The 23,449-nt window shown below is 41.5% G+C and overlaps 1 protein-coding gene across 1 annotated transcript in view; it reads right to left on the minus strand.

The window, feature by feature from the left end:
• GLRX3 (glutaredoxin 3) overlaps nt 1-23,449 on the minus strand; it is a 30,874-nt gene that overhangs the window by 2,300 nt on the left and 5,125 nt on the right. The window contains exons 2-10 of the mRNA XM_057530878.1: nt 22,454-22,562; nt 14,532-14,606; nt 13,613-13,814; nt 8,554-8,726; nt 8,254-8,315; nt 6,043-6,100; nt 4,999-5,051; nt 1,630-1,669; nt 1,429-1,521 (exon numbers count right to left, since the gene is read on the minus strand). Of these exons, the coding sequence (XP_057386861.1) occupies nt 1,429-1,521; nt 1,630-1,669; nt 4,999-5,051; nt 6,043-6,100; nt 8,254-8,315; nt 8,554-8,726; nt 13,613-13,814; nt 14,532-14,606; nt 22,454-22,562 (865 nt within the window). The remainder of the gene's footprint in view (nt 1-1,428; nt 1,522-1,629; nt 1,670-4,998; nt 5,052-6,042; nt 6,101-8,253; nt 8,316-8,553; nt 8,727-13,612; nt 13,815-14,531; nt 14,607-22,453; nt 22,563-23,449) is intronic.

Below are 23,449 nucleotides of genomic sequence, written 5' to 3' on the forward strand. Positions count from 1 at the left end.
CCTCCAGGAATGAGACAGTTTATTGGGGAAATGCCTCACTGGCTTGCTCAAGAAGTGTGATGTCAAACCTGGAACTGGGCAGGAGACAAAATCTGGGCAGATGAAACCGTGGCCCTGTGTTCAGAAAACCTACCAGCACTCAGGGCTGGGCCAGAGTTCTTTCACGGTACGAAAGCATGAGTTAAAAACTTTCATTTTATAACTAGAGACAGCAGTACTTACTTACCACTTGCTTTCCACTTAAAATACCAGGGATCTGACCTCAGGGAAAATGCTCTAACCGGCGAGGCCGAGGAGGGCCTGAGCCCCGGCAGCTCCACCATCCGCCTTTCGTGAAGGCTGGCACTTCTGGAGCAGAGCCCTGCATTCCTGCCCAGGCCCTCCTGTGCCCACCCACTGCCACCCTCCTCCCACACCATGATGCCCAGGGTGGGCCTGGGTCGGGGGTAGGGTTTGAGGACGTGAAAGCTGCAGCTGCCCTCTGGGGTCCTGGGCTAATCAGGAGAGCACCGGAACACACAGGTGCTACCAGGTAGGGGTGCCCTAAGTTCTGGACTTGAAATTCTACGAGAAAAGTCATGTTCGTTTAAAATTCAGTTAGAATTTACTTAAAGCAAACCAAAGAAGGAAATTCATCATCAAAGACATATAAGAAACAGCGTCCTTGAAACACGCTTACGATCTGACAGAGTTCTCCAGTGTTCTAGCATCTGAGAATCAAAAGGGGACTTGGAGATGACCTCAGGCCTTGGTGACACAGCCAGCAGGGCCAGGCCAGCACTAGGTCTCAGGCCCCCGGCCCTCAGCCTGGTGCTCTTCACTCCATCACCCAAGTGCATGTGAGTAAAGCAAAATAAAATGACACCAGAAAATAATATAATTATGATAATATAAATATAAAAGGACAGGAGAACTTCAGAAGCAGGAGCAAAACACACACTTCTGGCTGGAAAAAATCTATAAATGATTCACAGAGAAAGGCCCTGATGGATATAGAAAGCATATTTCAATATGAGATATGCACGGAAATCCAGAGCAGAGACAGGGTGAAGAAAAGCTGAAAACATGGAAGAACTTCGTACAGTGTGAACAAATCAAGTTTTGAGCTCGGCCACACCCAGAGCCGCTCTGAATGCCCAGTCACACTTTGGACCCTGGCCAGCAGTCCCGCAAGAGCTGGAGGAGGTTCTGAAAGGACCCAGCGTGGCAGGAAAGGCCACACAGTAAGGGGGCTGATTTGCCCGGATCAGGTGAGAGCTGAGAGAACAACAAGATATTATGGTCGTAGAGATGGTAATGCTGGTCTAGAAGTGATTAGATATGAGGCCAGAAAAGAACATCGAGGACAACCCCAATGAAATGATAATTTTGAAACGCACCCGGGTTTTCAGTTCTCTGGGCTCCCAGACGAACGAATCCCAACCTCACCTTAACGATGTCCAGTCCTCCAACAAGCTCCCCTTTCACATACAGCTGAGGGTATGTCGGCCAATTGGAGTAAGTTTTTAATCCTTGCCGAACCTACGGAAACAACAGGGACCCTGAAACCTTCCTGTCAGATTAGGATTAAATGATAATCCTAATGATTAAAACTAAGACAAAGGACAAAACATAAAACATAGAACTTACTTCTTCATCCTCCAAGATATCAAATGTCTCATATTCAACACTACAAAAAAGGAGAAAACATTTTAACAAGAAATACAGTTCTAGACAAAAATTATAAGAACTATTTGGTGTTTCAAAAACAGTCAAGAAAAGTAAAACTATTTTGTTGCTAACAAAATTTACTGTGGAAAAATAGAAATGATTTTACTTCTTAATCTGTCAGGTACTACACAGAATAAATCATCCCAAGACACCAATTTATCTGGAGTTTTCTCTACACAATATCAGGTTAGACAGGGGTCAGTGACCTTTTTGTAAAGGGTGAGGTAGTAAACATTTCGGCCCTGCAAGCCATACAGTCTCTGCTCCAACTGCTCACCTCTGCTGTGAAGCACAGAAGCAGCCAGACAAGGCAGAGATGAAAGGACAGTGTTTCAATAAAACTTGATTTACGTAAGTAGGCGGCCAGTTGCAGTTTGCCAAGTTCAGGTTAGACTCAGCGTTTACGCAGGCCTGTCGTTAACACCCTCGCTCCATCCCCAGCCCCCTCGGCACTGCTGACTCCTAACCTACTGGCAGCTGCTTAGGCTGCAGGAGGGAGCAGCCCTGCTGGTGCCCATGGATGGAGGCTGGGGTCTCACCAGCTGGGAAAAAACATTGCCAACCAACTCTACCCTCTGCAGATGTGCCTTCCACACAGCAATAAACTTATCACAGAACACACATGCTATACTTTTTTTCTTTCTTTTTAATTATTTATTTTTGGCTGTGTTGGGTCTTCATTGCTGCGCACAGGCTTTCTCTAGTTGCGGCAAGCGGGGGCTACTCTTAGTTGCGGTGCACAGCTTCTCATTGCGGTGGCTTCTCTTGTTGAGGAGCATGGGCTCTAGGCGCACGGGCTTCAGTAGTTGTGACTCATGGGCTCAGCAGTTGTGGCTCGTGGTCTCTAGAGCACAGGCTCAGTAGTTGTGGCGCACGGGCTTAGTTGCTCCGTGGCATGTGGGATCTTCCCGGACCAGGGATCAAACCCGTGTCCCCTGCATTGGCAGGCGGATTCCTAACCACTGTGCCACCAGGGCAGCCCCACGTGCTATTTTCAATATGCGCAAAACCAGTGAAAGTGTTGTGGCTTTATGCCGTGTAATGAACACTACTTGTATAAATTAATGAAAATTCAACCACATCTACTCGGGGAGGATTTCATTACAAGGTGATCAAAGAATTAGTAAGAATGTAAGACTGAATCCCTGCAGGGAGACTGTGGGTACATGTGCGATTCCAAAAACTGGCCAAAGAAAATGCCACATATAAAGAAACAAATTTTGTTTTCCATAAAACCAAAACCATCTTCATAGGGAAATCTTGTTTACTGAGTAAACAAGTTCCAAAGAAGACTGTCCATGATGCAGGAAACAGTCAAAAAAATAAACTGACAGGATAATCAGCAGCAAGTACCAAAAGAGGAATGTTTGAAAGAAGAGCAAAAATGATCTAAAAAAAAAAAAAAAAAAAAAGAATCACCCAATGTAAGTCTCCCTTCAAGTTGAACTAAGGAGGCAGATCTCCTAATTGACACAGTACGATACAAATAATGAGTTCTGGAACTATCTATAAAGGATCTAAGAAGTGCTGGGCCTAAATGTACATAGGTATATAGAGTCACAGCAGCCAATACATCTCCTAGAAGTTCACTGTAAAGGGTGCTTTTCATACCCAATACACACTAGGTACTCAGCCCCTCAAGGCACACGTATTTTGGCTAGGGAAGGAACAGACACGTGCAAGAACGGAGGAAAGGAATAAAGCACCAGGAGCTTCCTCCACATTCTACTGGCTCTCGGCAAGACCGCGGTCCACTCAAGTTAACAGAGCCTGGGAGGCGTTTAGCCAGTCTCGAGCCGGGAGGGCACTCTCTCCCAAAGAAGGCGCTCCACTGGGGGTTAACTGGTGCTTCCAATCCAATCAGGGTTAGACAGACATGGGACACAAAGTAAAGTTATGGAGACTTTCCACCAAATACTTGAGCGGTGATGGACCTAGGGTTGTCCTACCCTGGCCTCAGGATCTGAGGGGACACACTGGCACTAGGGAGAGGTGGCCTGAGGGCAACTCACTGGGAGCTGTGGCAGAGGGAAGACAGAGAAAGGGGGCGTAAAAAAACGACCAAAGCCAAGCCGGCCTCTCCTGCATCCTAGGGCAGGGTGGAAACGAGGCAGCTGGAGGCCACAGGACAAAAGCGACTAGACTCTCCTCTGTGAAATGTCACAATCATTTGAAGAGAACACTGTGTTTCTCCTTTGGTCCCTAAAGTTGTATTTGAACCTGTGCTACTCCACCCTGCCCACGAATGCCCAAATGCTTCGGAGATGACTTTCCATGTCACTTCACAGGGTCGGCTACTCTATTTAGAGCTACGGTTAGGATCCTTACAATACTGAAAAGAAGCAGTTGAGAAATAATAAGGAAGAAAAATAAGCAGAAACATTTGACAACCCCATAAAACATGTGCTAAGTATCTCCAAACAAGTGGTTTGGTGTTTTCTTTGTTTTCGTTTTTTTTTAATAAATTTATTTATTTTATTTATTTATTTCTGGCTGTGTTGGGTCTTCGTTGCTGCGCACGGGCTTTCTCTGGTTGCAGCGAGCACGGGCTTCTCATTGCGGTGGCTTCTCTTGTTGAGGAGCACGGGCTCTAAGCGTGTGGGCTTCAGTAGTTGTGGCACGTGGGCTCAGTAGTTGTGGCACACGGGATCTAGAGCGCAGGCTCAGTAGTTGTGGCTCACGGGCTTAGCTGCTCCGCGGCCTGTGGGACCTTCCAGGACCAGGGCTTGAACCCATGTCCCCTGCACTGGCAGGCGGATTCTTAACCACTGCGCCACCAGGGAAGTCCCAAGTGGTTTGGTTTTTAACCACAAAACTCAATTACAATTTTCTTACCTGGCAGCTCCATCACTAAGGACAGCAAAAGCATGAGCTCTGCAATGTAATCTACCCTATTTCTCAGATCCAGATAATGGATCTTAATATGTATCCTATCAGTTTCATGAACTATTTGGAAACTAGAATATTTTTTTAAAGAAAATTAAAAGTCTATAATACACTTTCCCTAAAATATCTTTATGCATGGTAAGAACTCAGTTATCAACTTTCCTCTGGGAAAGTAGACAAAGAGTTATTCTGATGATTGCCAGAATACCTCTATGTTACCGACAGGTTGGACACTGGCCAGAAAATTCTATTGTGGTCTAAGCTAAAGCATTCGCAAAATGTTATAGCAAAAATAAATAGATAAAAATATATGAACAGATATAACAACTGAAAAGCATCAGTGGCAGAACTGAAAAGTTAGAATTTCTTAAAATATACCATTTGAAAACAAGATTTACTTACCCAGTACTATTTAGTATTTCCAGAATCTGTCTGCTGAAGCCACACTTAGCTTCCTAAATTTAGAAAAAAACAAATTTTAGGATGCACTGCATTTCCCACACAGCCCACGAGCATGGTTGTATCTAATGCTCTGTCAAGGGGGATAGCACCTGCAGAAGGCGGCCACCTCCCAGGGCCTCTTCACATCAAGAGCCGTCAGAGGAATGAGACCTGCACCGTCAGGACTGACCCATCCAGACGTCGTCCCAGACGCACGGCCCCTAGACTTACAAACCTCGGTTTGTAACCACTGGAGATGAGCCGTGCTCTAACATTATAACCTTTGTGGTCAGAAAGGTCCCGAGTTAAACCCTGAGGCTTCTGCTGCCCCTTCTCTATTTCACTCAGACGGCCTCAACTCCACCTTTCTGCAATGATTGGGGTCATTGTTTTCCTACTCCCAACTGGACTTCCACTCCTACTTTTTAAATCTACCTTCACACTATAGAGCACCAAACTTTTCCGAGGTTATGGAAAAATCTTACAGTTTTTTTCACACCCCAGGATTCCAACTCCCAATCCTGTGGGAAAGACCCGGCACCACATAAACACCTTAACTGCACTAATGACTCTGTTCCCAGAATTTATGCCTCCAGGAAAAAAAGGATAAAAATCTGCTTTAAATAACCACCAAGAAGAAAAATAAAAGGTGTAACTCGGGAAGTAGAGAACCAAACTGCACACTCCAGGAGGCGACAGCAGCTAACAGAACCAGTCCAGTGTTAACAGTGCTGACCACGTTAGCTGACAAAGTTTGGCAGCAGGAAGAAATGCACCCCACTGAGATTTGATGATAAAGTCAAGCAAAATGTAGATCACTTTGTTTGATCTCCATAAGCACCAACTGACGCCTGGATAACTTCCTGCTACCACTACAGCTTCATTAGCTAAAGCCAGGAAAAAAAGATTTAAGTGTCCCCTTGTTGCAGATGTTAACATCAAAAGAAATTACAAATAAAACCATTCAAAATAAATTACAAATAAAACCATTTTTGAGTTCTTTACCTGTTTGTTTCCTTTCATAAAGAGCATCACAGAAGCTTTATTTGTCAGTACTTTGAGCCTGAAGAGAGAAAATTGATATAAAACGGCTCAGCTAAATTATTAAACACCACTTTCACTCCGCTTCATGAGCAGCGTACATCTTTGAGAGATAGCAGGATGAGAGTCCACAGCTTTGAGTGGCATTAAACAAGCAAACGCACTGACATTTTCCTTTATTTCACTGTCTCCCTGAGCCACTGTAAAACACAATATGGCTTTTTAAGGCAATGAATGTGCCTTCAAGTTGCAATTTAAGCCCATCAGCTCACAGAACTAAAAAAATAATAATAACCAACTCAGTAAGGAATTGTTCAGTAAGGGACCTATAGACTGAGCCCACCCAGAATTTCCAGAACTAGACGTGTGTGTCCCTTTCCCATCATGAGGCCCACATGGCTCTACACTCTTCACGCCCATAAGGTCCCACCTGCAGGGAGAAGCGCTAAATCTTGGAGCACCAACCAACACCAGCTGCTAAAATCAAATGCTCTCGTCTTGACTTTATGTTTGGTACTTTATACCATCTTTCAAACCTCATGATCTAACTTGCTGTCAGGAATGCTAACCATCTGCATGTAGCTAGAGTCCAGAAACAGTCCGCATCAGGACAACGGGCTGCTGAAGGGCCTCTAGGCCCCAGTGGACAATGGTGGTCACAGCACCGTGTTCTCCTCCTTCCACGTGCTCTGGATCATTCATGGCTCCAAATCTCCTCAGAGGAAAAAGGTATCACAAACGAGACACACAAATCATGCACAAAGCTACGTCTCATACACTTTCATGTGGTACAATCAGCTAATTCTCAGAAAGACCCCAATCATGCACCTGGAGACCCAACTACCGGGATCCAGGAAACCAAACAGGTCCCTCTGTCCCACCCACAGAGACATGGCCAAGCCCAGGAACTCAGGTTCCTGCACTCTGCTTTCCAGGAGCCCTTTAAATTTTTACTCAAAATATACTGGATATTACTTTCTATGTAATTCTAGCCAGTTATCTTCTGGTGTCTGAAACCACAGGAGATACAAACACAGCACATCAGGAAAAGAGAGAGAAGGTCTGATGAAGACAGGGACAAAAACAACAGCAAAAGTGTATTCAACACAGAGGAAAATAAACGGAAAGCAAATACAAGTGTATCTGTAAAAAGAAATTAGAAAAAGCACAGCAGTCTTCTGAGGCCACACAGCCTCCGTGGCCCCCAGGCCGTACAGCAGAAACCCAACTGAAGGCACTAGAGTATCAAAGGAACTAGGAGCAGCACTTTCTTACCTAAAAGGTAGTAAAGGGTGTAAATCATTTGAGAAAATGTGGCACTTAAAGGTCAGCTCGACATATATGCAAACTATGAGGATTACTTCATTAATCAAAAACAGATAAATGAGGTGTTTATTATTAAACACTTTTAGAAAATCTCAAAATGTTAAATAAGAAAATTACAACAGAAGTTTTACCTTACAAAGTCAAGCCCCGACTATGAATGGCTGATATGCTGCTGTATTTCAAAATAAATTGCTTTTTAATCTTCTACATTAATTAATATTTATTACATTTAAAATCCTAACTTTAAGTCTTCCTACAGGCTAAAGCCCAAACTTTCTATAAGATAAAGTCTCTGAAAGCAGATTGAGATCCTTCATAAAACAAAGAGATTTTACAGCTCTAAAATCTCCTCAAATGTTTAAATTACCACAGTTCTTCTAAAGGCAGTGAGAAATCCCCCAAGTGTTTACACACGAACTCCATGCACAGCATCTGCTTTCCACACTCAACCACTTCTCACAGTGTTCTACCAGGACAGTGACAGCAACAGAAGAAAACACAAGTAAGCCAGCTTTAGGCTGTGAGCAGGAACCGCTACTAAAACCTGAACACCAAGACAACTGGATCCCAGCTCCGAAATGGAGAGAACTAAAATTTGGTCGTTCCATGGTGACAATGACGTTTCTATAAAACAAAGACTATCCTCTACATAATCATTAAATTGGTACAAAATTTTCTCCAATCCAAATCAGACCTTCCCAAGTCTGCATGACTAGTTTGCAAACGACACAATTATGACTTTGGCATACAAAAGCAGATCTCTGATTTCTACATAGAAAGAGTAATGCAAAAACTGAAAATTTAAAAATGTTTTTAAAAGAATAGCAGACAAACTTTTAAAACGCTTACCTTTCCTCTAACTTGGGGGCTTTGGGGCAAATTGTATCCAGTTCTTTAGATGCTTCTAGCTCCTAAAATAAACATACATGTAAGTTTAAGAAACATTTATTATAACATAAATCTCCTTGGTCATGCCATAATACAAAATATTAATGAATCACCTCATCAGAAATACTTTGTATTTATTTCAGATTCATATTCATAAAGGTAGAGCCTTAAGAAATTTATACTTCAGATTTAATACAGCACTTATAAAAGTATGCTTAAATATGAAAATTCTTTATAAGGTACAGTCTTCTCAAGTCTAACCTTAATTATATCAAGTCCTCCTATGAGCTCTCCAGAAACATAGAGCTGGGGATAGGTCGGCCAATTGGAATAGGTTTTGAGGCCCTGACGAACTTCTTCATCTGAGAAGATATCGAAACTGCTAAACTGAATATTATGTTTGTTAAGAATTTCCACCATCTGCTTGCTGAAACCTGCATACAGAAAAAGAAAATCAAGAACTTAATTTCTCTCTCTCAAATACACACAATTTTAAATTAATTCAGATTACATATTATCTACTGAACGTAGATGTCTGCCTCTATTTTACCAATGATTTAATTAGCATGGCTGAATAGTATGTAAGGAGGAAACAAACTCCAAGAACCCCTTCTCTGACCTTGAACCACATCACATGTTCAGGTATGGCTTAACTTTTTAAAGTACTCGTGAGTTTAAACAAAAACAAAGTATGTTTGTTTACCGCAGCTCCTCTTCAGTATGAGGTATTTTGTTGTAGGAGGAACAGTACTGGCCAAAAAGCAGAGGCCTCAAGCCCCGGCACGGGCTCCGTTCACCAAGGGGAGGCACAGTTCAGGCCTGGGCAGCCCCCTCCGCCTCCCTGCACTTTCCCACCAATCAGGGGACTGACGTGGACGCCCAGACAGTCCCTCCCAGCTCTGCGGTTCTGTGAATCTGCGAGAATCAACACCGGGTGGAGGAAAAAGCTCTATAATTGTTATTTTTAACTACTACTTGACCATACTTGGAAACCCAATTCTGTTTGCTTTCTACTGCCCTTTCACTACTTCCTGTGTACCCATTTCAATAGTTCTCAATTTTTACCATCCCTAAACGGAATAAATTAAAAATCAAGAAGCAATGTGTTCTCTTTTAGTCTAAAATGGATACAGCACATTGAATTTCAAAGCCATCTTCTCTGTTGTTATATATGAACTGTCAGTAGACTGCTGGTATTCTTTCTCATCTCGTGTCATAACTTGACAGTTTCTTTTCTAAAACTATTTACATTCCCCAAAGTATGTAATGTGATTTTATTTTTACCACACTGTAGTGACAATCATATGTTCCATGATTTTATTATACTTTTTTTTGTTCTGTACTTTGACATCATTTTCTTATTATGACATTAGTACTGAAGAATAAGAGTGTGAATATCAGTCTTTTATAAACCTATTAGTCTTGTCTGAAAAGAGAGTATTTTTCTTTCTATAAGCTAATTCTTCCCGATTGTTTTTCAATACTCTGTACTCTACTCTTTCACATTCCATCATTCTTCTTTTCAAACACAGTCGTAATCTGCTGGAAAATAACCTATTCTTCAAATTCAAAATTCCTGGAAGATTTAACAGCATCTGCAATTATTTTTAAATAAAATCAAACCATGAAATTCAGTATAAAATTAATTGTACGAATAGGCTTTACCTGATGTCATGCAAAAAGCACTTTTACTATTAAAACATGGATCTATTACTGGCCCCAGACATTTTTAGATCTGCCGTTCATTGAGATGAAGCACCAGTATTTATTTCTAGAGCACATAAGTTGCTTTTCCTACAACTGAAGTGTTAAGTTCATGTACAGCCTGAAGTAAAACACTGATTCTGAAATTTTTCATTCATCTGGGAGTTCATTAGTAAACAGCTAACGGCTGATTGCTGATGGTTATTCTGTTGCCAATATATTAACTCATTTCTACTGTAACTGGCTGAGAAAAAGCTTTATTTTTGCTTCAGGCAATTACATGCAGACTAGAAAGATTGATTGGTAGAGTTTCATTTTTAAGGGTTAAAGTGGCAGACTGGAATGTTATGCTTAAGGATAAAATAGTGAGAAGGCTTTATTCTAATAACAAAATGTTTACACCCACTTTTTTTAGGAAAAATGCATGCATGCAATAAAAATATTTAAAAATAGAAAAACCACATTTAACTGTCCCAGAACCACCATTTCTACCCACAATCATTTCTGCTCATGACAGAAGACAGGAATAAGGAGCCTAACCGCCCCACTACGTAACAACAACGAGACCCTAAAGAACACTGCGGAACCTGCAATGTTTCTGTGTCTGATTTAAAAAGTAAAACCCAGTTAGATGACTCTCACTGCAGGAGAAATTTCTGCACTGTGGTTCAAATACCTTTTGCTTTGCTAAAAGCTTTGTTAGCAGAAATAGATACAAGAATTCCCAAATAACTTGATAAACCTGCATGTTGAAGGATTCATCATTCTGTTTAAAAAGATGTACATCTCAGCTCTTCTTGAAAATCATCCTAAAACATGAGAGCCCTCTCTTTCCTGTCCTCCTGAGCAGCACAGAATAAGGATAATCTAATTCTTTGACGACTGAGACCCTATCAACATGTCAGGCTCCTAATACATCATACCATTCTCTAGGTACAGCCCAAAAGTGAAGGTCGAGAAGACAGAGATGTGCAATGTGCAGGGGCTGGGCTGACTCCAAGTAGATTCCAGGGCAGACCCTGAAATGGCTTTCAAGGTCTCCTTGATGTAAAATTTAAATGTTATTCATTCATGTTTTTCTGATTAACTGAAAGCAAGGTGGGGGCCCACTAATGAAAAATCAAGTGTAGCTCTACTCCACAAAGGGTGTCCAAAGGGAGTAATGTGTGTTACTGACGGTAGTGCTTTCAAAGTGAATTCTGTGCAAAATATGGAAATACCAGCCACTTGAGCTCATGAGCACTGATGGCCATTCTTTTATAAAGGAGGCTCTGCCTACGCCTCATCTCTAACATACCACCAGAAAAGCAAAAACAATTGTCCACTAAACAGGCTCAGAAAGGAAGAGGGTGAAAGTCTTGTACATTCCTGTAAGAGAACAGTTTGAAGATAAAGACAGTTTGTGTAGCAGTGCACACAGAAAAGGACAAACAGAATCAGAGCAGCATCAGTGAAGGAAGCAGCAGGGCACAGTCACAATAAAAGACTCCCAATTCATCCTAAAGTAGATGTTTTTTCAAAGAATACCAAAACTCTAAAATAATCTATTTACTCTATGTGATAGAAAGACATGATGTAACAGAAACCAAAATACTGGGAAACAGAAAAGCCTATTAAAGTGTAGTTATAAAAACTATAAACAATAAAATAAGTACTTGTACGGAATGAAACTCTGTTTATAATATGTATCTAAAAAATCTTTTTTTAATTCCCCAAGTATTTATCTAAATGTCTATAATACAGTTTTTCCTATTGCTCTGAAATGTTTCAAAGTTTCTTTTTTATTCTACCTCGTTATTTGTACAGTCTTCCAAATGCCACTCAGACGGTTAACATAAAAATGGCTAGAAATACATCATAAATCCAGTCTAATGAAGTAAAAGGTAAGCAGAAAAATGATTATTTCTAAGTATAATTCTAATTTATTTGAGTCATCATACAACATCTGAATTGAAAAGGCTCTCCAAGACTGGCTCCAACCCCCAACACCACCAAGGAAGAAGTGAAGTCACACGGAAGGTAACTGATTTGTACCTCAAGTTATCAAGGCAGGTGGCAGGCATAGGGGCAGTTAGGACTGCAGCTCACCAGTCGTGACATCTAGTCTGCGAGGCTTTCCAGTATACCTATCACCTTCCCCTCTGCTGCCTCAGAATACCTTCCCTAAGCTTCAGTTTTTACCACCTGCCAATTTCATTAGGTTATTATTCAGAAACGATTAAGAGAACACTACTGTTCATTCCCAAAGGAAATAATATTCTACTTGTTTTACTGTAGGTTTCCTGTGTATAACCTGTCCCACCGGTTCCTCCACATCTTACAACCAGTTCTACAGCACTTCAGGCTTCAATGAAGGTATTAAAAAAAATCCACTGGACTGATTTAAGTCCCTGTTATTAGGTCACCACATAAAGTACCAGAAATGATTTTCATGCCTGATGGGAGAAAGTGAACCAGTTGCAACGTCCATTAAAAACAAACAACCAAAACACAGAGACTATCTGTTGCTATCTTTGGTTAACTCTAGTATAGACTAAGGTAGCCTTTCAATACACAAACAACAGGTATCTGACATGGAAATACTGGCAAGGAAAATTTTCAAGCATAACTGAGAGAAAAAGGAACCATTTCTTTACCTTCCTAAGATAGAATTCATCATGAAACTTTACGTTTAAAACTAGACTGTTTCATACTTTAATATGTAATTCGCTAACTATACAGGGAAGAATTTACAATTAACTTTATATTGGAAGCTTGGCTATATTATGAAGTCACACTGGACATGCAGTAATCATATCAATAACACACTCAACTTTCCTGCCACCTATCTTAATAAATCCCTCCTGTGCAGTTGAAACAAACACGCATCACCAAAAGGCATTAAATGCTCTTCCTTATGCAGCATAATAATGTTGTACAAGGCACAGTAAAAAGAAAACAACGTAACCCCAATACCAGAGGGGCCAAATAACTCTGAGACTTACTCAAGGACAAAATTCCAAGCATACCTGTGGTAAGACAATAAGAGTGACTCTAAGCCACAGAATTGGGAATCTTTAAATTATGTGCAGCTAGAAATTGGAATTGACATCAGTGGGTGAATAATACAGTCATCAGACGCTGAGAGACAACAGGGAAGGCAGAAGTACACCGGGTAGACATAGGAACACTACTGCAATTCTGTACATTTTCAAACTGCTGAATCTGGACTATGTGAATAAAAGGAGGCTGCCAAGAAAGAGAGGTAAGTGTTAAGAGCAGAATTAACTGAACAGCCCAAAAGCCCATTAATGCAGACAGCAGTCTGGCAGCCGGAACCTAATCCCAACTCTGCTACCCAGTGACCCGAGCGAGTCACCTTCACTGGGACTTAGGCAGTAGACAACAAAGATTTTGAATCAGATGATTTCCAAGATGCCTTTTGGTTCCAACATTCTCCGAGTCTACACCGCAAACGAGTTCTCACACCTAATTATAGACTCCCCTGGGAGTTATAACGTTTCCCACTCTTCTAAGGGTGTCTGAACACAAGTATCAGATATACGGCGCAGCCTGCACAGAGCGCGTCGCCTCAGCTGCGCCCCTCCCGGTGAGTATCCTCAGGGCAGCCCCTTACCACAGCGCGGCTCCTGAGGAGTTCCCTTCATGAACAACATGCAGGGGGCAGCGTGAGTTAACTTCTTCAGGCGAAGGGTGAGGTCTTCCTTCGGGTGCTCATTACCACTGGGTGGGAAGGAGCCGCTAGACGCATGTCGCTGAACCTTTTTAGTCAACTCTGGGGCGTGGGCACCATCTAATCGATCCATTTTCTGAGAATTCTAAAGTTAAAAGAGTCATTTAGAGTATGTGTGCATTTCTTCACCAATCTCTATATTTTTAGGCTCTAAAATTACAACGAGCACAAATCCATAGTTCTAGCCAGTTTTTAAAGAGGTCAACATTATCACTGGAAAAGTTTTTTAAAAATCTGATTACAGATTACCTGCTATGCATCTCAATTTTAGAAATAAATAATTGTTTTCTTTTTTCCTTTTTGGGAACATACTAGGAAAGCGGCACTACTTCTCAAACCAGGTCAGAAAGGATTTCCCCACCCTCGCTGGGATCAAATCTACTCTTAAGTATAAATGAGGTACTTGGGGGACTATGCTAACACCCAGGGGTACCCTGAAGCACTGAAGTGCACCCACTTCCTAAAGGAGTCATTAATCAAACCAGAACCAGCCAGATGTTTCATTACGTCCAGGCACATGCCCCAAACAACCAACTTCTGACCCAACTCAGGGAACATTCTGGGTTTACAACCACGTATCTGGAATTTTCTCCAATCCTGGTGGCTGGACCTCCACAGTCCATGCCCCTTTTCCAGGACCCCTAAGGGCAAGCAAACGATGAGACTACAAGAAGAAAGGGCAAAGCCAGGAGCAAGCAAATGCCTCATGTTCAGGGAGCAGGGGAGAGGGCAAAGGAACCAACACAGATAGCCCCGTGGCCCACTGCACATAGACGATCTCTTCTGCCATCTTTATCCTTACCTTGAAAAACAGAAAGGTGGGAACAGAACTAATTTCATATTTTTCAGATACTTCAGGAACAGCTTCAGCTTCCAACTTTAAAATAAAAGAATTTAAGCGTGATTATAAAAAGATCCTTTTTTACTACTTCAATACGTAAATCAGTTTCACATGCATTATCCCTTCAAGTAGTTGATGTTTTTTAAAGAGTATGGTACAAAAGTTTATGACACATTTACATTTAAATGAGACTCACTGGGCTGGCATGTCATCCACTGAGTCTGCGATATCAAAACAGGTTCAGAGGTTTTTATTTTGTTGCACATTTCAAAAGATGCCTGGAGGCTGTGAATAAAATTTTTGGTGCACTAGTGACCTAGTAAATTTTCAATCATATGCAGCTACGACTATATTGAAATCCATAAATCACTGACCCCAGTTATGTCATGATTACAGTGCTTATTTTCTGCCCACAGCAATTCTTGCTGTTTGCTCTATTGACTAATTTCAAGAGGCAGTACATCATGACTGACAGTTGCAGCCTTCTGCAAATTATGAAGCAAAAAGGAGTATTTCTTCAATAAACTATTGATGTCTGATAAATTTCACTTTTAACTCCTGCAAGGCTGCTGGACCCAAGGCAGATATCTTGCTAGGTTACTTGCTTCTGGGTCTATTCATACATTTAAATGCATTTTAAATAAGATGACCACATTCTATTCGATAATTTCCTTGAAGCCCTTCAACAAGATCTGATGTGGTATCTGATACATAAACTTAAACATTATTTAGTAACATCCTTTCTAAATAATTAGAACACAATTACCTCAAGCTTTTTATGTGGACTTTCTAAACTGCATACTTTGAGAAAAACTGAGATACATTGTACCTTTCCCTCACAGGACTGTCAATGTAATATAAACTCTGAAAACCAATAAGAATCTAAATTCACACTACACCTGTAGGAAGTAAAATTTATTGATAAATTCTACTGTTAAAGAGTTTAAACTATATACACTGCATTCTTCCAGGAGTGAAAGACCCTCACCGGGCTGGAGACACTATTTTTGTCTGGAGCCCTAGCCCATCAAATGGGCGGCAGTGACAAAGCGGGAAGCAGCCGTCTGTCTTTGGCGCGTGTCTCCAGCCCATACGCCCTTCGGTGCTCTTTTACCACCTTAATGCTCATTTCTTTACAACGCCCTTTTGAAACAATCTTAAATTATTTGCATTCTCCAATGTGAAAAATTATATACATTTTAAAGTCGATGTCAACTGTCCAATAAAACTGAAAAAAGAACAAAGAGAAGGTAAAGCATTCGGAGACAGCTATTTAGAAGAGACTCTTTCTAAAGTCTAAGAAACTTCTGTGCCATATTCCTTCATACAGTTCCACACTCAGACCGAAGAAGAGCACAAAGGTGATGCCAAAGGCAGCGCGTCACTATCTGTCTTCCGGCTAGCATCTGGTGAGTGCCCGCCACACACTGGGCACTGACTGGGCCAGGCTCAGTGAAGACCGCCCCCCCTCGCTGGCACTCCTGGATTCTAACAGAAAAGTAATACAAGTCAAAAACCAGGCAACACTAAGCAGAAACAAGGTAACAGAGTTTTAAACCAGAACAAAACAAGCAGCATCCTGACTCATAAAATCAAGTTCCTACATGCTTTTGAAACTTGATCTCTTCTCATATTCCCGCTGGTTTCCAGTAGGGTCCCTTACTGACAACTCTGCTGGGAAGCAAATGATGCTCTTGAAATTCCTGCTGAAGCCAGGAGGATCGCTACACGTGCCTCCCTTAAATGAGCTCCCAGAAGACGAGATCTTAATAAGACAAAGGCAACGGTGACAGGCAAATCCTCCTGAGCCCGGGCCAGGAGCACCATTAAAGGCAAAGCCATTCCCCAGAATATCAAGGGCACCTGAAGTCCGAAACCTTCACAACACTAAAACTCTTCGGAAATATTTCCGTTGGATGTACAACAACATAACCGTTAATAACAATGGAAGTAGAAGATAAATGTATAAATACTAAAAATTTTTAATCTTCATTTTCTTCGGCATTCCAGAGAGACCAAAGATGGCCAGTAAGAGCTAATACCTCCCTTGGAGGCCTGCTCTGTGCCTAAACCACGACGTGCCTTCACATGAGAGCGCCTAGACCTGCCACAGCCCGGGAAGTGTGGGGCATGTACTCATCTCAGCTTCACAGGGGCCAGGTAAAGAGGTCACTCCAGACACAGTTAATAAGCAGCAGGGCTGAGAAACAAACCCATGTTTGTTTGACTACAAAGCCTATGCTTTTTTCACTATACTATGGTTAGCTTTTCTACTACAACAATCAAACAAGAAATAATCAAATTTCAAAGACAGGACTTATACATGACTTCAGGACAAAACAGACACGAATATTTCCAGAATGGATTCCCAGCCGGAAGGCCTCTGGGGGAACCACGTGCTTCCTATACCGTGAATCTCAAACTTGGACCCTCCCCACGCAGCGTGCTCTGTGTCTGTGGAGAAGGGGGAGGAGGGCAGGGAGGTGTTACTAAAGCAAGATGAGTCCAGAGGAAGGGAATTCTGCATCATCTCCTTCAATTTACCAGGGTCACCACTGACCATCGTGATGATAATGGCTAACACCGTTCTAAGTACGTTCAGGCACTGAGTTCACTTAATCGTCACAATAGGTGCTGTCTTTCGGAAGAAACCGGAACCTAAAGCGGCTAGGTAACAGGGTCGAGAGTACAACACTGTTGGGCGGTGGAACAGTCTGGCTCCAGAGTCTCACTCCACTCTCCGAGGCCCTGCTGCCACTTGACCGGATCCAATGGTTACGCCTTTTTTCTTCATTTTACTGACCTTTCAGTATCATTCAGTAAGGATGACCACACCCACTTTCTCTGACACCCTTCCCTTGGCTTTCTGTGGTTTCTTTTCCTCCAACTCTCAGACTGAGCCTCTGGCTTCTTCCTTCACCCCTGGCCGACCACTGCATGGCTGCACATCCCAGGACTTGGTCCTGAGTCTGCTCCTCTTACCTACACTCATTTTCCTAGAGCGGTCTCATACGACCCCCTGGCTCTAAGGAGCACCAGTATGGTACTGCCACCCAAGTTCTCTCCAGGCCAGACCGCTCCTCTCACCTCCAAGCCACACACTCGACATCTGCACTCAGATCCCTATTGGATATCTCCCACTAAACCTGTTGCTCCCCAGGGCATCCCTATCTCATTTAAGCCATCTACTTGCTCGAATCAAAAAGGAGACAACCTTGACTCAACTTATTTCCTTCACCCCTGACATCCAATCCATCAGCAGGTCTCCTGGGTGCCCCCCCTCCAAAATATAAGCCGACTCAGACCACGACATTATTTCAACATCCTCCCCACTGGTGTCCAAGGCATCTCTCACCTGGCCCAGTGAAACAGCCTCCTAACTAGTATACCTGCTTCTAGTCTGCACCCTAACCCCCTCAAACCATTCTCCACATGGCAGCCACGGTAATCGACTTAGGAATCAGACTGTGTCACCTCCACTGCACTTGGAATAAAACCAAAACTTGACCACTGCCCACAAGGCCACTCGGCCCTTGCCTACCTCTGCAACTTCATGTCAGAGCCTCTCCTCCTTCACTACCCTCCAGCCCCACTGGCCAAGTGCTGATCCTCTAAAGTCTGTACTTGCTAAGCCTCTACCTAAAAGCTCTCTCCCAGCTCTTCCAATGACTGCCACCTTCTCATTTTTTAACTCTCACTTATTAGATACACCTTTTCAGCCCAACCTAAATAAAGCACCCCACCCACCCAAGTCCCCATCTTTCATAGCCTGCCTATTCATTTCTTTTCCTGAACTTACTACCACCTGAAATTACCTTGGTACTATGTGTTACCCATTTACTGTCTGTACCTTTACTGTTCCACATTCCCAGTAACTAGCATACTGTGTGGCGTATAATTAAGTATTCAAGAAATAAATTTTGAACAGAATATTGAACTGACAGTGGTCACTATTCCTAAGCCAAAATGGGAATGACTACTTGCCAGTGGTGGCAATGAGCCTCCAAGGTTAAGGCCAGAATGATGAAATTCAACATTCCAGTATAAATCAGCTATATTTCAATAAAACAAGCAAACAAACAAAACCACCTGACATTCCAGGACATTCTGTTATACCTCCTACAGGGCTTCTTTCTGCCCTGTGACAAGATACAAAAGGAAAAATTTTCAAAATCAAATTCTTTATTTGTCATATAGTCAAATATAAATTTCAAAATAGTATTTAAATTAACATTTCTGATAACTTTTTTTTTAAGACTTTGCCAAACTTAGCCCAGAAACAGCTAATAAACTATGTTAATTGTGGTATTTTTTTATTACCAAGACAGCATCGATTAAAACTAGGATATTTTTAAGATTTAACAATTCTACTAGAATTATCTGAGAGACATCTTAGAGTTCCTAAAAAATGGAATCCTACACATGCTCTCTAAGATGCCAAATAAACTGATCAATATTCTCTGCTCCCACCTGCACAAAGGAAAGCAATTTAAAACAAAAACAAAAATGAACAAACAACAACAAAACACGGTAAGGTAAAGGTCCCTACCTCAAGTATCCCACCATCTAGTCAAGAAGCCAACAAAACGGGAACGAAACGACAGAGCAGATGAAGATACAAGATATTCCCCGACTAACAGTCCAAACAATGGCACAGACTAAGTTCAGAGAGAGAGGAAAGAGGGGGAAAAAAAAAAAAAAAAAGCCACGGAGGTACACAAGAAAGACTTCACACAAAATGGATTTGATTTAAATCATCATGTTGTACACCTTAAATACACACAATCTTTACTTAAAAAATAAATAAAATCAACTACAAAATTTTTAAAATAAATTGCCACTCCTATTAAGAGATGGATTTGACTTGGACCATGAATATGACTAGTGGTACCCAATTTCATGACCCAATACTATTCTTCCTCCTTCCCACCCCCCTACCAGAAACTATCTTGAAATAGTCTATCTACCAAACAATTTGATTTAATGATAAACATGTATTCCCATTTTAAAGTGCTAACAAACTGACTTTACATAATTTGAAAAGCAAAGGCACTTGATATTTTAATTAGCTGGTTAATTTTATTCTGAACAAACGAAGGTTTCTGTGAGACTTCGAGCAACAGAAATAACTCATGGATCTCCCCCGTGCCCCTGGAGGTGTGAGAACATCAGGGTGGGACACAGCTCCGGGACCTGACTGGACATGGCAGCCGATGCAGGTGAGTGCAACCAGCAGGCGGCCTAAGCATGGCCCCAGGAAGGAGCACAGGTACTTTATTACCATATCATCAGTCCAGGAAGGGAGGGGATTCAGATGCAATATACGTGAAAACCTTGCCTTTCGGCAACCTATTCCAATGAGCACAAACTACTGGGACCAAAAATGTATGCTAGCTTTTCTCCGGTATTATTTCACTATCTTCTACAAAATAAGGAATTGTTGATGATCACAAACCTTTACAATCAAACTATTAAAAACATAAGTGTTTAAAACCATCTATATAATGATTCTGTAAACCTAAGTCATAGAACGAACTAACCTCTTGTACGTCAAGTCAAAAATGCCTAATGATGGCAGTCATTTAAAAAAAAAAAAAAGACCAAGAAATCAAAAGAAACAGAGGGTAGAAGAACATCAATTCTATACCCTAGAAGCTTCACAAAGCTCTCACTGAGAAAGCTGTTTTGAAATGAACCACATGCCTCTCTTACTGGGAAATGCCAAGAGATCTCTCAAATATTTTACCTCTCCTGGGCTGACTATTGTTCAGCACTGTGGCCTTTAAAAGTACCTACCTTCCAAATTCCATGCAAATGATCTTTACCTCTGAGGATGTCTAAGTAAGAAAAACTATGCCACAGAGTGAATTTGCAGAAAGTAACGACCTGGGCAAACTACCCACCTAGCCCTGTCACCCTCTCCGTGAATGGCAGGTGCAGTTGGGTTCAGGTATCCCCAACAGATAAGGGCTTCCCAACCCTTGGCTTGCTGAGACACTTAAGCACTTGAACAACTTAAAGTCTCACTGCCAAGTTTGATACCAATGTGAGAAGTAATTCTATAGTCACTTTAAATAAATCATTCAAATGGCAGCTAAGAACAATGTGCTACTTAAACCAGTAACATTATACACATAAAAGCAGACTTACAACAATTACCATCATCTTGATTAATCTTATGATTGAATGTTTAATCATTCATTTCACTTGTAATCATTATCTTTTATCACTGACCAAACATGCAGTTTTAATGTTCCCTTCCATTATTTATATTGGACATTTTAGGGTTACATTCTAAGGTTTCATTCCACATTTCATTGGAATTTTAATTCAGTCCTTAAATTTTAAAAAGCTAACCACTATAGTCATACTTGCTCTATCTGCATAAAGAACACTGGAAGGATTCATACACAATTAATACAAGCAGCTGCTTACGGGACAACAGGGCTGACAGCGGAAGGAGTGGGGCGGACCTTCTCAATGTGCATCTTTTTATATTGTTTTGATTTCTGAACCATCTAAGTGCAATACCTATTCAAAGCACACTTATTTATATAGAAACTGTCTGAAAATTATATCACTCACTATACAAATGGATTAGTATGTCAGAATTCTGGGTCTTCAGTTTACATAAAAAGCGGCATACAAGCAATACAGTTGATGTCACTTTTAACCCCATATACAGGTATACTTGCCAACATATCCTCTGAACTCACAAACCCTGGTTTTAAAAAATAAGGCTTTGGGCTTCCCTGGTGGCGCAGTGGTTAAGAATCCGCCTGCCAATGCAGGGGACATGGGTTCGAGCCCTGGTCCGGGAAGATCCCACATGCCACGGAGCAACTAAGCCCGTGCGCCACAACTACTGAGCCTGCGCTCTAGAGCCCGCGAGCCACAACTACTGAGCCCCACGTGCCACAACTACTGAAGCCCACATGCCTAGAGCCCGTGCTCTGCAACAAGAGAAGCCACCGCAATGAGAAGCCCGCGCACCGCAACGAAGAGAAGCAGCGGCTTGCCCCAACTAGAGAAAAGCCCGCGCGCAGCAGCAAAGACCCAATGCAGCCAAAAATAAATAAATTTTTAAAAAATAAAAATAAAAATAAAGCTTTGGTTTCCTGTCTGCTTTTTTAAATACTAAGGATTCAGCTTTCTCCCTTCCCCAAATTTCATTTCTAAGATATTCAGCTCCTATTTTGGCCCTGCTGCCTAAATGAGTACTAAGTCCTGACTGATAACGTTAAATGTGCTTATTAAACCAAGTGAGCTAATCCAGTCACAACTCTCACTTTCCTAGTACTACCTACCCAAGAAAGATACTAGGAACGCAGAGCATGCACAACGGGGTAAAAAAAAAAAAAGGCAGCAAGGGAGAGACTGGCTTCCTTTTCCTCTGCTTCCTGGCAGGTCAGAAGAACTCAGTTTCTCCTGCAGGTCTGCACCTCCCCGGCCCCAAGAGCAACCTCTTCCTACTCTCCCGGTCCCTACAGCGGCCTTCACACACCCTTTCTTGAATCACTTTCCATGTCACACCTAGCTTTTCAATGAAGTAAGTCTTGTTACTATCTTTACTATATTAAAACCACAATTCCCCACAATGAATGATCTCATCTGCTTTTTGCCCACGTAGACACTCCCCCGACTGCCATCCTGTCCTCCCAACCAAGCATGTGTCAGGGAAAGTGTGGTGAGTTTTACACCACTCGGTATTTGAAAAATGCAAAACCATTTTAAGATGTTTAGGAATAATCTACTGTGATCCCAACACCAGCTATGAACATGAGGAATCCCACACCAGTCCTCCCTTATATGTTAATAAAATGTAGTCTAACCCATAAATCAGAATTAAATTCTTAAAAGACATGACACTGAAAACACAGTACCTTCACAAATGAAACCTGGGGGTGCTCTCTGGCTAGCTCTGCCATCACGTCGTTCATCTGAGCACACTGTGGAGCCCATGGTGCCCAGAAATGGACTACAAGGAGGGACCTGTAAATCCATAAAACGCAGGTTTTAAAAATATAGTAGCTTTAGAAATAAGCAAATACTGATGCAGATCAAATCTATTAGCAAAGAAACCTGTCCAAGGACCGCCTGAATTGTTTTTGTACTGCTAGAATCTTGTTATATTAAACACAGACAGAAATATAACAACTTGCAAGGTCCTGAGAATCTTTCGGATGAATTTTCAAGTTAATGATATTTCTTGAGTCAATACTCAGCTCACATGAAGTGGTTCTGAATATTCATCCACCTCAACTACTAGCCACGTAAATTAACTCTATTTTGAGACCCTTAGGAAAGAAAGATGGAAACTAGGTTTATGTAGTCAAGGCACAACGTTTGTGAAAAATGACTGTATATGCGTTACTACTATTCATGTTAGTATTTACTTTTTAGACATGGTACTGTGATGAAGTGACCATAGGAATAGAAATAAAATGTTGCAAATGAAGGTATATAAGCACAAAACAAAGGGAAAAAAAGGGAGCTGCTTTTCACATACTTTTTTTTATTATGCTACAGAAGATTTTCTAAAAATTGACAGTATGAACAGACAGAATAGCAATTAATAAACTGTCAGTGAAATTCTCAGGAATCTCAGTATATATCTATCAACTATTTTCTTATAAAATTATCTTGGCAAAGATATATTTAAGTCTATCCTCATACCCAACTGAAAAACCCTTCAGTTTTACAGAATTCCAAATTCAAATATAATCCCCCTTGACTACAAAAAAATCTGAAAACCCAGGAAGAAAACACATTGAAAAATATGTTACACGGAGAAAGGAAACAAGGACAACTAACCTTGGGCAAGGAAAGGAACAGGATACTTAGCTCATGTGAGCTAAGTACGGAGAGGAGGAGCTTAC

This window comes from Balaenoptera acutorostrata, chromosome 16 (genome assembly GCF_949987535.1).
Source record: "Balaenoptera acutorostrata chromosome 16, mBalAcu1.1, whole genome shotgun sequence".
Taxonomy (NCBI): Eukaryota; Metazoa; Chordata; class Mammalia; order Artiodactyla; family Balaenopteridae; genus Balaenoptera; species Balaenoptera acutorostrata.